General features: G+C 32.4%; 2 protein-coding genes across 9 annotated transcripts; one reads left to right on the top strand and one right to left on the bottom strand.

Moving 5' to 3' along the window:
• Nucleotides 1-750: 750 nt before the first annotated feature.
• LOC126854435 (RNA-binding protein 1-like) lies at nt 751-9,097 on the top strand. Of its 8 annotated transcripts, none has more exons than XM_050601166.1 (6): nt 751-916; nt 1,830-2,045; nt 2,366-2,458; nt 3,772-3,819; nt 4,032-4,079; nt 8,028-9,097. In XM_050601166.1, the coding sequence occupies exons 2-6, from the start codon at nt 1,837-1,839 to the stop codon at nt 8,119-8,121; spliced, it is 492 nt and encodes a 163-aa protein (XP_050457123.1). In that variant the 5' UTR covers nt 751-916; nt 1,830-1,836; the 3' UTR covers nt 8,122-9,097. The 8 variants fall into 8 exon arrangements, with proteins under 8 accessions (XP_050457123.1, XP_050457117.1, XP_050457118.1 ...); XM_050601162.1 differs by lacking the exon at nt 3,772-3,819 and having other exon boundaries at nt 753-916; nt 8,028-8,114; nt 8,485-9,097; XM_050601160.1 differs by lacking the exon at nt 3,772-3,819 and having other exon boundaries at nt 752-916.
• Nucleotides 9,098-9,199: 102 nt separating this feature from the next.
• Nucleotides 9,200-13,733, bottom strand: LOC126854420 (SET and MYND domain-containing protein 4-like). Its single transcript, XM_050601135.1, has 7 exons — nt 12,806-13,733; nt 11,992-12,547; nt 11,355-11,677; nt 10,887-11,095; nt 10,566-10,690; nt 10,069-10,278; nt 9,200-9,933 (listed from the first exon to the last, which is right to left on the bottom strand). The coding sequence occupies exons 1-7, from the start codon at nt 13,113-13,115 to the stop codon at nt 9,612-9,614; spliced, it is 2,055 nt and encodes a 684-aa protein (XP_050457092.1). The 5' UTR covers nt 13,116-13,733; the 3' UTR covers nt 9,200-9,611.
• Between the last annotated feature and the right edge of the window lie 153 nt (nt 13,734-13,886).

Genomic DNA, 13,886 nt, shown 5'->3' on the forward strand with positions numbered 1-13,886 from the left:
AATATTTGAGAAAGTAGTGATTCAATCTTCTATGACAGTTTTGAACAATGAAAAGAGTTATTTTATATTCCATAATATCTTTAAGATACTTTAAGGGAAAATCATTTTATTTGAAAAAATAAAATATTTTTTTAAAATATAATTTTTGTTTGTAATTTATATTCATGCATATGTAAAATAGGATATTTTCACTCATAGATTTAGAACAAAATTAAGAGACATTAAAATTAATTTCTTTAATTTATTATCTACTCATAAGCATTAATTAATCAACATGTGTATAAGGAATAAAAAAGTCTATAAATCTATGCGTCAAATCTATTTTTGTTATAATTAATTAATGCATTGAAAAAAAACAATCGAGATAATTTACTATCAAAAAGCGTTCATAATTAATTAAATTTTTAGTTTTCGTTTAAATGTATTAATATCAAACTTTTGTCTGTATTATATGTGTTGTGTATGTGAGTAAGACTTGCAATGTACCTGGAGTACGTTCGAAAATCTACTCGTCGGAGTAGAGATCAAACTCAAATAGATTTTGACGGCCCATAGATATACAAAATACATAGATGAATCTACTCTGCAATGAAAGGATTTGTAATAAAAAAAAGGTACCAACAACTTCTGTCCATCCACCAATCACAAGTATACAGCCGAAAGAAACTAGATAGGGACCTCTCACTCATATCGGCAGCTTCCCGACTATATGTTTTACATGTCTATGATCCACACACCGCGTGGGAGAAGGCGGTTAAGGTGGGAGGCTGGTTTGGAGTTAGGTGGCTCGTTTGATAGTCGCCATTTTGTGACATTTCTACGCATTTCTACGCGATCTACGTGTATCGTGTGATAAACGAACGTGTGCGTTGTACCAGCTGGTCGTGCTGATTCTTTCAACAACAACTCTTGCAAGGTATGGATTATCTCAATCAGATCGTCATTCTCGAAGATATTTTTACATTATATTCGTCCGTTCGACGTCATGGGAAAAGTTGCGGGAAGTCCTCAAATCTTTCCATGGCGTCATTTCGATAACGAAGACGAACGCCTTTTTCGTTGTCACGTCCGATAAATAAAGTAAGAAAATAGCGGGAAAGAAGATTGTTGTTCAGGAAAAAGAATTAAGTTTATTTTTTTAATTAAAAATGTTGAAAATTCGTGCAACGCATATGTATATTTGTGAAAAATTAAATAACTTGTCAAAGAGGGGGAAAGGAGATAAAAAAACTAATGAAGATTTGAGAAAGATAGTGAACGTGACATGGCGTTGTTACAATTCTCAATCTCGATAAAGATTAACGAATTTGAACGCGATTGTTTGGCTTTCGATTGATTGAATGAAATGATAGAATTTCATCCTTTGAAATTTTTCCGAGGCGATTAGTATCGCGCTTGGTGTATAGAATGGATATTTCATTATTTATTAATGAGATATTTTGATTATTCTAGTTACATTTTAATGAGCATGCTAAAGAGCATAAGCTTTAGAATTATATGTATTTATTAGCTTCAATTTTTTGATTATTTTAAAGTGCTTGAAAAAATCTATAAAATTTATATATATATATATATATATATATATATATTTGTTGATGCAGAAGAGATGATTAACATAAGCTAAGAAATAAATTTTAAACTGTTTTTACTATTAAGACTTGGGATATTCTATTATTAAAATATCAATAGAGTCAAAATGTGACTTTTAAGGCTATCGACGAAGATATTGGTATCATTGTTGAATTATGAATTATTGTTTTGATATTCATGAATTTTTTGAAATTAAATTATATTACATATATATGTGTGTGCTATCTTTAAATTTGTAGGTAAAAAATGTCGCGCTACCGTGAGTGGGATCTATCCTGCAAGGTTTATGTTGGTAATCTGGGTAGTAGCGCTAGCAAACATGAAATAGAGGGTAAGTTTAGTAAGTATGGTCCACTGAGAAATGTGTGGGTAGCCAGAAATCCACCTGGTTTCGCATTTGTGGAATTTGAAGACCCACGAGATGCTGAAGACGCAGTGAGAGGACTAGATGGAATGTAAGTTCAAATATTAATAATGTTTATAACAATAAATCCAATCTTTTTATGATAATATATAAATCGTTAGCTAGGAATAATGAGATGTACAAACACAATTAGAAGCATAAAATTATAAACAATGGGGTAAATTTTACAATTATCTAATGTTGAAAAAGTTTTGATGAGTGAAATTATTGAATATTAATTATTTATTTGCCACAATTATCACTTATAAAATTGCTACTATAATTGTCGTTTTCATCTTGTATTTTTTCAAAGGGATAGAAAAATAATACAGGACAGTAAAATAGCTTTTTACAGCTAATATTTTCTTCCAGACACTTGTGTGGCACCAGAGTGCGAGTAGAAATGTCGTCTGGAAGAAGTCGACGAGGCGGTGGTGGGCGCAGACCTGGTCCTAGATATTCCAGGTAAGGAAACTTGCGCTGTTTCGCAGCAACCGCGAACTTCACAGCGAGGAAAATGTTAGAGGTGCGGCAGAAACTGTCTAGTAGTTCCCTTGCCAATATAGGTATTCATGATGGAGATGAGCATCTCTTTCTTATCTTAAAAGTAGGAGTGCGCTCTTATCAGGGAAACAAAGCACGGTTTTTTTTTCCTTTTTTTTTCAATGAACATTTTTATGCACATTGTCACAACCATATGAGTCAATATTTTTTCCTTTCTTATGTCTCTGTATGTAAGAATGCCGTTAAACATACTTAGTATTACGTTTATACATCGTGTTCGTTTCTTTTTTTTTTTTATCTTTCTGTCTTGAATGTGTCTGGCTAATCTTCCTCCTCGTTTACAATCGCGAGTTCGCAGTTCGAAATAGGCAATAATTCGGATTCACATATCGCGTAATAAGTCTTGTAGAAATTATACCAGGATTAGATGTTAAGACTGCATGAGTATGATAGAAAGTACCAGGGATTAGTCAGAGCATGACTAAATCTACGCTGCATGTTTGTGCGGATAGAGAGTTATTGGCACACTAGGACTTAGTTCCAATGTACTAAGATAAAAGATATTGAAGGATAAATCGCGGATTTCTACTTATTTTATCACATTTATAGATTCATTAAATGTATTAAACATAATTAATATTAATTTTTTTTATATAATATACAATTATAATATTAAATATCAGAGAAAGAGAGAGAGAGGAGCGAAATTTTTTTTGCAATGTAAAGAATTAAAATATTAATTTTAATAAATTTTATGTAACCCAATAACACTCGTGGAACAAAGTTCTTGCTCTTTAAATCTAGTTCTAAAAACATAATAGAGAAATATAGGATGATAATATGTATTTTTATTTCTTCTTACTATTTAATGAATTTAATAAAATAATTTTTATTTGAATTATTATAATTTTTTAATTAATGACTTTTTATCGTCGCTAATAAATTATAATGAACTTTTTTTGTTAATGTGTGTTATTTGTTAATATATATTAATAACACATGTAAAGCATATTTTTTATATTGCTTTACTACGTCATTTTTAAAAAAATATTTTATTATCTTTTATCTTAGAACACAAATCAAGATAACGATTTCTGCTTCCGAGTATTAATTAGCGTTTAATTTTCTCTATCTCTTCCTTCTATTATTTCTTTCTTTCCTATTGTAATGTTCTCAGGTATACATGCCTGTGTATACATGCTAGCAAACAATTGGCTACACGTATGAAATATATTTTTTTTCTTTTCTTTTTTTTTTTTTTTATAAATTTTTAGGTCTAGATTCTGCAGTCCTTGTAAGAAATCCTTGGATCATTACCAGAGGTAAGACTTTTTTGCTCTTCTTTTCCTCGTCACTCCATTGCAAAAAAATCCGCTTGTTTTTTCTCTCTTTCTTTCTTTCTCTGTTTTCCTTGCTGTCAAAGTTCATTACAGTTTTCAGGTACTACTTAAAAAAAACATATCTCAGTACGTGAGGCCATCAGCAAAATATTTAACAGACATATATTAGTTTGTTTTTTTTAAATCTTTTGTAGGTCTTGGTCGAGAAGCCCACGAAGATCGCCGATTAATCGCTACTCCAGGTAATTAATTCTTTTTCTCACGCTGTTTGATTATTTTTCGCATCTCGCTTTGTGAAAATTTTTAGGATCTATGTGATGGATCTGGCAAAAGAAATCAGATGATAACCAGGTATACATATTTCGCGATTTTATATTTGTCATAGGATATGCATGCTTATACGTATATTCATTGTCCGCATTATCTATATCATGTAAGATACGTAGTCACTATAGTCGCTAAAAACATTTAGAGACATCCGTAGGACGATGTTGAAAACGAATTGATGAGCGAATTAATCAATAATCATGAAAAAAAAAGTTTACATATAAGATTTCTATAAAAATTTCCGCTTAATTAATTAATTTCATCATCGTTTTGTCTTTGAATTTGAAACTTATAATTGGAAGGCTTAGAGAGGGTGTAATTGATTGTGGCGAATGCTGGACACTCAAATAGCGGTAAAAAAAAAACATAGTGCTTGATCAACAATCAAGTTTTGGAGGGGAAAACATAGGACTGTGAACAAATTATGCGATAGTAAATGAAAACGAGGAGGATTTAGAAATTATATAACAGAATAAAGTAGAGAAAGAAATTTAGGATTGAGAATCCCAGAAACGCATGACGTCAGCGCGCGCGATAGTTTTGGAAGGAGGAATTGTACTATGCACTTATAGTGTTCAGAGTTTCGTAAATTTGCTGTATCATCATTATCGATTTTATTCTTTAGATGATTTCGAAAAGAGGGATTTTTTCGGTATCTAAAGACGAGAGGGATAGCTTTATAAAGTTGCATTTGCATTTTTGTTCAATGACTATAACGTGATGGAAGGTTGAGATTGCGAAAGAACAAAATTATCTAATAATATAATAACAGATAATGAATAATATTTTCTTAATGGCAATAATACAAAATATTATAATTTGTTTCATATCTCAATTTTTGAATTATAACTTCTGAATGATTGCTTGCTGTTTGATATTTTTTATTAATAATTCTGTGTGTAATTATAAGGAGATTATAATATATATTGAAAGTTCTTTTCTTAATTACATTGATTCTATTGATCAATAAATACTTTAAAGTTTTATATTTTTGCGATTGTTCCTGTTCTTAGGACTTTGGATACCGAAAAATGTTAGTCGAATAAGAACACTTGTGCTTTTGTCACTTCTCATCGCACATGCACCGCAGTATGGATAAAGCAGATAATTATAATTTGAGTATAATCATAATCTAAAAAGTTTATTAATTTGTTTTATTAAAGTCGATATTACACTTGATGAAAAAATTGATATGCTCGATGCGTCGCGATGAGAACGTGATATATAACTGAAGCGATATAGATCAATCACATATAGATCCGAGTCGATGAGCACGAAGCACAGAGAGATCCTCTCTTCTTTTTTTCGTATGCATTCGAGTGGGCAGTCTAGGATAAAGGAGAATGCAAAAATCAATCGGTAATAACGGCGAAAGGCGAGCATGTGTATGCAATTTCATTCTTGATTCGTAAAGTTTTTTTTTTCGAAAGTGATAAAAATTTGAGAAACAAAAAAAAAGAAAAATACGTGATATAGTGGCCAGGAGTATGATAATGTTGATGATTATATTGCTAAAACTGACGTTTGCAGATTCTACCAGCGTCAGCTCCTAGCTCTGCTCGTCTCCCCGCCACTACTACTACTGCTACTTCTACTACTACTACTACTACTACAGCCACCGTGAAAAAGCGTATTCGTACGCGAAAAACAAAATTATCAATCTCGCAATCGTCGCCAATCGAACAAAACTGAACAAAAAATATATATATATATATGCCTGCCTGCCTGCCCACTAACTTCCCAATCAACCAAGTCACCATCAGTCACCACCAAGTCACCGAGTATATAGGAAGCCGTCCGTACGTCTGTCACGTCACGTCACGTCACGTCGTCCGTCGAAGTTGTGCGTTATGGTGTTGCAACGCGCACACAGCACACAATGGTGCAACAACCGAAACAACAGTTCGCGTGCTGCCAGAATACCGTCAGTGCCGAGAAAGCCATCTTCAAAAAGAAAAAGCGTTGCCTCTTTTGTTGCTGTCCCCCCGTTCGCCGTCGTTGCGCTGCAAAAACAAATCGTCCGTCGTTCTACTACGAGATTCTTCCCTTCGATAACCACAATCACTACTACTATTACTATTACTACTACTCTTCCACCACTACCACCATCACCACTACCAACCACCAATCGACTGATCACCGGGTGTTATTGTGATCCACCTTCTTCGACTCTTCGTCTCAGCTTTAGCCCGGGAAGGGGAGGGGCAGTGGTACACACCGAGTTAATTGTCAAAAATGTTTGCCACCGTGAGAAAAAACACCACCCATCGGCCACCACCATCTTGAATGAATCGATCGCGCGGTGCCAAAAAAAAAAAGATTTTCTACACAGTAATTCTATCCATTGGCGCGTCTCTTCATTTGACTGCGAACGACTGTCTTCTCGACTGTTCGTCGTTTCGATATCGACGTTTCTATTTCACCACTGCTACTACTAGTATTACCGCTACTGCTACCACTACTGCTACTGCTCCTACTCGTCGACCATCACTTAGGGACGTGTGTTTAGCCACGACGACAACTGAGCGCGCGAGAGTTGCCGCCGAAAGATCTTCTCGAGAGCGAACGCAAAAAAAGCGAAATGATCACCACCTACTACACACCATCCCACCACCACCTACCAACCAACCAACCAACTACCACCAACCACCACTACATGTTCACAGTTGTCTGGTATTTCACCAATTTTCAAAGATTTTTTATCTCTATCTCTCTATCTATTTCTATTTTTTGTTTTTGTTTTTTTTTTTCTTATTTTCTGAATTACATACAGTTATCATTTTGAATTTATTGTTGTCGTTTCGGCGAGGAATTCTGCCTATTGCGGTGAAGTATTAATGTCTTTATTAAGAAACTAAATAAATGAAGTTTTTATTGGATTGTTCTTAATCGAATTTTTATAATAATCAATGTTTAATTGAATCGGAGAATTCCAAGCCGACACACATATGCAATAATATAAATATAAAATAGTATATCTGTTACATCTCTCATATATACATATACATATACATATATATATATATATATATATATATATATATATATATATATATAACATTTACTGATAAAAAATTTAATTTGGTTATGAAAATTGATCCTCTATTTTCTTTGATTAGTTTCACATTCGATTGGTGAGCCATCATTTTATATTAATTCATTATTAATCCTGTATAACTATAATTTTTATATATATCACCCTTTAGGCAAAATAGAAATTAGATAATCCTAATTCTCTTACAGTTGCCTTGCGATGATTTTTCATTTCTGTGTTCTATTACGCCACTCTGCTCTATTTCGAACAGAAAATTTAACATTATTATTTTTTAATATTACTTCTAGCAATGGAAATTAAATTAATAATTTACTTAATTTAATTTATTTCAGCAATTTAATATTATTTAGAATAAAAGTAACGTAATCAGATTAATAAATGAATAATTCTTCCAAGAAAAAACAATACAAAAATGATTTATGCATAATTACTGTTTATATAATTATTATTAAAACTTATAAATATTTAGCATAAAAATTAATTTAACAATCAATTATACTTTTATGATTGCTTATTTGTCATTATTTTATAATTATAAATAATTATTTTATATTAGTAAATTTTTTATTAAATGTTTTATTAATAAAATAATATTTTGTTATATACCTGCATAATACATTAAAAATTAATAGTTTGTAATCAATGTTAATATTCTACAACAATATATTAATGTTTTACTTATATTATTTATGTTGCGGTTATTAATAGCAATTTGCCAAGTTCGTAATGGAGCGGAGAAGCGGATTTTAATAATCATACTTGCCACCTCAAGATAAAAACGATATCTAAACTGTCTTTAATCTTTTAGGTCGAGGTCTCGCAGTCCCCGCAGGAGATCATTGACTCGGAGCCGCAGCCGCGATCGCCGTTCACGTTCGGACTCCCGCGACAGACGGTATTAATATATTAATCCTGCTAATTAAAAAAAAAGAAAAATTATTCCTTCCAATAAACAAAAAACATAAAGGGAAACAAAACAAGAGAACCAGAAAAAATTAATGCAACAGTAAAGAAACATTTCAACGCTCGAACACGCCTCTGAGGGGACGAGGGCTTTTGTGTGAAATTGACGTGATTGGATATGTGGATAAAAAAATATCCTGTCATTGTGTGACATGGCAAGAATTCCGCATTCGTGTGATCAAAATTTATCGCAGACAGCAATGTCCTTTCTTGCGATAAGAGCGAAAAGAGCAAAAAAAGACACGAAAAAGTTTACCAAGATTCTTTTTTTTCTAAGCTTTGTATTTTTTATCTAATTACAGTTAGATCCTAAAAGTTCGGGAGAAAGAGAGAGAGAGAGAAAAAGAGAAAGAAAAAACGGATCAACTGGACGGAAGACAGAAATAAAGATGAAAAATAGAGCGAGAGACAATGCCGTAAAAATTAATTGTTAACCACACATACATGTATACACGCGCGCTCGCGTTTGGAACTATGAATGATTATGATAAAAATGTGACAAAAAAAAATAGCGGAAGCTATCGAATGAATTTTGTGAATAACGCGAGTTTAGTATATAAGTCGTATTCTCCTCGTAAGTTTACTACTATATAACGTGTAAACACATATACACTCAGCCAAATTATACTGTTGCACATACATACAATTACATATATTATATCACGAACAATTACGTACGTCAAATTGATCGTTTGATTATGTCTGATTATGCTATGTACAAAATAAATTCGATCATTACTTTTTTTGTAAGGTTCTTAATTGTTATTAATGATTATTGATTATCTGAGGAAAATGCGAGAAGAAAGCGAAAATTTAGTTATATTTGAATTATTTTGTATTTAGTTTTCGGAATTTAAGATACGACACGAATAAATTTGTAGATACTAATAAAAAAATAAAATCGCAATGCTAGTAGCTTTTCTTTGTATATTGTGAATGCGACTTCTATTTTTTTTTTTATTATATCAAGTGGATATAAAATATAGCATATATATATATATATATATATATATATATATATATATATATATATAATATAGTGAGTAATGAATAGTATAAGTATTAATATTTTATGTACCTTTCCCCCTTATGTTAAACAATCTAAAAATTATCATTACAGATTCAATTTTTTATGGAGCAAAATTCTGAATGTGGTAAAAAATGATTTTATTTTCTTTGATAAGATACTTTAAGGCAATATGTATATAATTATATATCTTTATAAAAAAATTTTAGAAAGCTATGTACATTGAGGATAGAAACAAATATCTTTAAATACCAGAAGAAAATTTTTTTTTAATTTTCTATTTTTCATATTAATTTTTCTCATAATTAATTAAAAATTAATATAAAAATTATTAAACTCACACAATAAGGAAATTTAAAATATGAATATTCTATGTAGATTCTTTAGAGCTCCATCAAATGATCAAATGCAAGCTGTGTTGCCTAAAGCAAGGGCGCACAATCTGACTCCCTGCTGGCAGACGTGATAATCTCTGATAGGCAACGCTAGAGTTTCGTCTAGCAACTTCAAAATCTCCAAATAAGCTTTTAATGCCAGTTCGTTTCTACCCTCTTCAAGATTCGTCGACGCGACTTTGAAAAGTGCGTCCGTATCTTGGAGAGCTCTCAAGCCCTTCAATATATTTGTACTCTTGCCGCATTTCGCGCATCCGATCATAAACTCATTCGTATCGCTTTTAACTAGCAGCACGTTACCGCAAGACAGTCCGGTTTCGCATTTAAATCTGAAATAAATCGTACAAAATAATATTGACGTTAATATGTTATTTGCTAAGATAACATGAGATAATTTTATTAATAATTATTTCAGTTTTAATTATCTTACCATATAATTAACATCTGATCAGCTTGATAAATACCTTAATACTGTTGGATCCAATTCTTCCAAAAGTGGCCAGTGTCCCGAGCACGCTTCGCAATTGCAATCGAACCAATATTGCACTCTCAATCTTCTTTTTCGTTCATTCTCGGGCGTGGTTGTGAAGATTGGACCGTAATTTTCAGAGATCTCTTCACCCGCTCTGATTGTACGAGCGGCACGAGTAATCATAGTCGTGCCGATAAAGTATCTATATAATATAATTAATGTTACATATTTACAAAATTTAAATTATTCTTTTTATTAAATATTAGTAATAAAATAACTTTTAAATATGAAGAATTAATATATTCTCAATAATTAAAATATTAGTTTAAGTTTTAACAATATTTTAATAATAACAATATTTTATATAATTAAGAGTTACATAAGTTACATAATTGATTTATATAAATTATTAATATTTAGAAAAATAATTCAGCTTTTTTAGTAATAAATAATAATAATATTTTAATGATATGGATGTTAATTATTTACCGTACTACGCCAGGATTGCACGAATGATTTAACATCGCTACCGTAGGATAAACACCACCGCCTATGAATATACTTTTGGCCTTAGCGAGTGTTTTCTCACCTTTCGGTCTTACTAGTTCTGAGATCTAGAAAACAAACGATACAATTAATAATTATGAGAGAAAATACGATAATGTAAATTTAATTACGAATTTAAATAATCAATTTATAATGCAAAATTAATATAAAAGTTACTTTAACATAAATAAAAATAATTTTACAATAATGAACTGCGTCGCCCGTACGCACGAAAAATTATAACATTGTATTAAGTTTTTATACCTCGTGCGAATTGAATTGCAGCAACTGCAAATTGTGTAACAGCAGCTCCGCGATGAACAACTCCTCGTCGGATAATCTGCTATCCGCTGTATCGGTGGTTTTTATATTTTCTGGCAAATACTCGCTGATTCTTAGCAATCTGAGCAGCCAGGCCGCCATATAAGCTCTGTGAAAAATATCCTCTGGCAATCTTTTGTCTTCATGAGTCACTATCAAAAATATAAAAAAATCTCGGTACAAGAAAAAAGATTATTTGTACAAAAAAACTTTGATACATGTTTAATTAACTAAATAATTTGACTTTGTGATAATTTAAAGCAAGAAATTTAACAACATTTTTATGTACATCTATGTACGTATCGAAACATGACAAGAGTCTAACTTTAAAAAAGTTACTTTTTTAAATTATTATTTTATAGTTTCGTTCAAGTTAGTATATATTTTTATACTTCTATTTCATTAATCAACCTAAATTGTAGAAGGTCATGTAATCATCTCCTCGATACGGATTCTTCGCGGAGATGTTCAACGCGCTTCCAGAATCCGCGAGCTGTTTTTTCAGCTTCATAATTTCCTCGAAGGATTTCTGCGTGATCGCCCTTAAAGCTAGAAAGCACGTCACCGAAGCTTTCGAATGCCATAGGATCGGAAGCAGCTTGCATTCCCGCAGATGCACTTGGGCGTCCGCGTCTCTACAACGACGACTACAATAGGCAATGCAGCTACAAGTGCAACAAGCCGCTGGGATCGGCACGGATATCCTTGCGAAGCACAAGTGGCAATGCGTGAGTCTGAAAATCAATCATCATTTTAGTCACATAATTTCATGCACTTAAGACGCATATTTCGTTGATGATAGATAAACCTTGATTGAAGAAAATATAAATAGAAGAAATAAAAAATTAAAAAATAATAAAACAAAACATTACAATCTTTATATTTTTCTAATAAAATAGATTCTCATATAATGTAAGACTCCTCGAGAGTTTATGAATTTTTAATATTGCAGAATTCACATAGCATCCTTAACTGTTGATAATAAATATAAACAAATAATTGACGAGATAAATGAAGAGAAATATACAGCCAGATTATTTGGACTCACCTGTTCTCTGCCAATAGAAATGCGCAATGCGGTCGTTCCACGATTACGATCTCTCCGGGCGCTATCTCCCTGGTCGCCACGGCATGTCTACCCACGTCACCTCCGCCGTTCTTGATCTCCACGGCGCTACTGCAAGCGGGATATCGAAGATTCCTTTGCTTCTCGGGGATAAACTTGCCGCGATTCTCCTCAGAACGCTGATTGCTGGATAGACTTTGCTTGTTAAGTCGCGGGAGATTCTTCGAGGCGGTTTTGTTGAGCTGTTTACCCTTGTCCATTACCGCGAGCATCATCCTGATGTCCGTCTCGAACTTCTGCTTGCGTTCCGATGGAATCCTGGCGTCGTCTAGGGTCCGGAGAGCCCGCCTAAATGCTTCGACCGCTGCGTCATGCCTCTTCAGGGCCAGCAGACACCTGGCCCGTCGTTCCTCGAGTTTGTAAAAGAGATCCTTTGGGTAACCGAGTCGCGAGGCTTCCTCTATGTCCTCCAATGCGTGCTCGTAACGTTTCAAGTGGTACAGAGTGGCCGAGCGATTCGCCAGGATGACGCTTAATTCTAAACATTTAAATCTGTGTTCATGATCAATCGAAATAACCAATAATTGTAAGTGAATTATTATTAATAGAAAAATGTCAAACAATGTGCTCTGAAAATTTTCAAATAAATTAAGTGATTATGGAAAAACAATGGAGATCTATTTAACAAACATTATAAAATTATACTATTAATTGCGCAAATATATTAATTTTTTGCCACGCATATAATTGGATTAAATAATACAGACATTATAATAGACAACATATGTGTATTTACCTGTTGAAGGTGCTAAAAGAGCTGCGTTCGAATAAGTTTCCAAGGCCTTTGCAAATTCGCCGCGACCGAACAGCTTGTTTCCAGTCTCCTTCAGTTCAATAGCACCATTGCTGTCCTTAACCATGGGCCTCTTCACATCCAGGGGTAATTGATGAGCCTCGGAATAGCTCAGGATGAAAGCTACCCTCTTACCATTCGATTCGAGAGCGGCGAATTTCTTGAAGTCCTGTTGACGAATCGCCTTTCGCACAGCCAACAAATTCGAGCGGAAAAATCCGCCGATTTCCGGTTCCAAATCTCTTTCCGACATAATTTTTAATTTTTATATTTTTTATATAGTAATTAAAAATTAATGAAACATTATTTAATTAACGATATTAGTGTTTAGAAGAGCTAGTTTTATGATAGTATTAATATATATCTATATAGTTTTCTTTGTATTTCAAATATTTTTTATTATGTAATAGTCGTGGAGTAGATTGGTATTATTGATTAAAATATATTCTTTGATATTAATTAGCGGTTAAATTATTTTAGTAATATTGATGCGTATATTTTTAGAATTAATTCCGCGTAATTAATTTCCGCACTAATTTCTCAGCAAAATTGTTCAATGGAAACGTTGAGCTAATTATTATTATCTTTCTTGAAAAACGTGAAATTAATTAGATTAATTAATTGGAGAACACATTCGAGTGGCACGTCGCTGCTCGACAGCAACTGGAAGGCACTAACTTCTGGTGGCGTGTCTAGTAGCAGCGAAGACTATGCACGACTATTTTGGTCTGGGCTATTTTGAGATACTCGATTTTAATGTAGAAGTGTGTCTGTAATGCCTTCCTGGTTAGTGACACAATGTAAGTTTACCTATGTTTGGATCAGAATAACTAGATCATCTGTCGCGATTACTTGCTCTTACATTTACAATCCTTGCAGATTTCGAAAGATGTATATGTACATATCAGAAATTGAAATAATTTATATTATAAATTATATTTATAAATTATATTATAAATTATATTATATTTATAAATTATATCTATAAATTATATTATAAATTATATTTATGTATTATATTATA

The sequence above is a fragment of the Cataglyphis hispanica genome, chromosome 14 (genome assembly GCF_021464435.1).
Source record: "Cataglyphis hispanica isolate Lineage 1 chromosome 14, ULB_Chis1_1.0, whole genome shotgun sequence".
NCBI lineage: Eukaryota > Metazoa > Arthropoda > Insecta > Hymenoptera > Formicidae > Cataglyphis > Cataglyphis hispanica.

Bases quoted from the DNA above. Each gene is read 5' to 3' on its own strand.
- LOC126854435 (XM_050601159.1), top strand. From the start codon at position 6,451: ATGAATCGATCGCGCGGTGCCAAAAAAAAAAAGATTTTCTACACAGTA. The intron at 6,838-8,027 runs GTATTTCACCAA...TTAATCTTTTAG, and splicing joins TACATGTTCACAGTTGTCTG to GTCGAGGTCTCGCAGTCCCC. The intron at 8,115-8,484 runs GTATTAATATAT...ATCTAATTACAG, and splicing joins TCGGACTCCCGCGACAGACG to TTAGATCCTAAAAGTTCGGG.
- LOC126854420 (XM_050601135.1), bottom strand. From the start codon at position 13,115: ATGTCGGAAAGAGATTTGGAACCGGAAATCGGCGGATTTTTCCGCTCG. The intron at 11,678-11,991 runs GTGAGTCCAAAT...ATTGATTTTCAG, and splicing joins TTTCTATTGGCAGAGAACAG to ACTCACGCATTGCCACTTGT. The intron at 11,096-11,354 runs GTTGATTAATGA...TATTTTTGATAG, and splicing joins CATGACCTTCTACAATTTAG to TGACTCATGAAGACAAAAGA.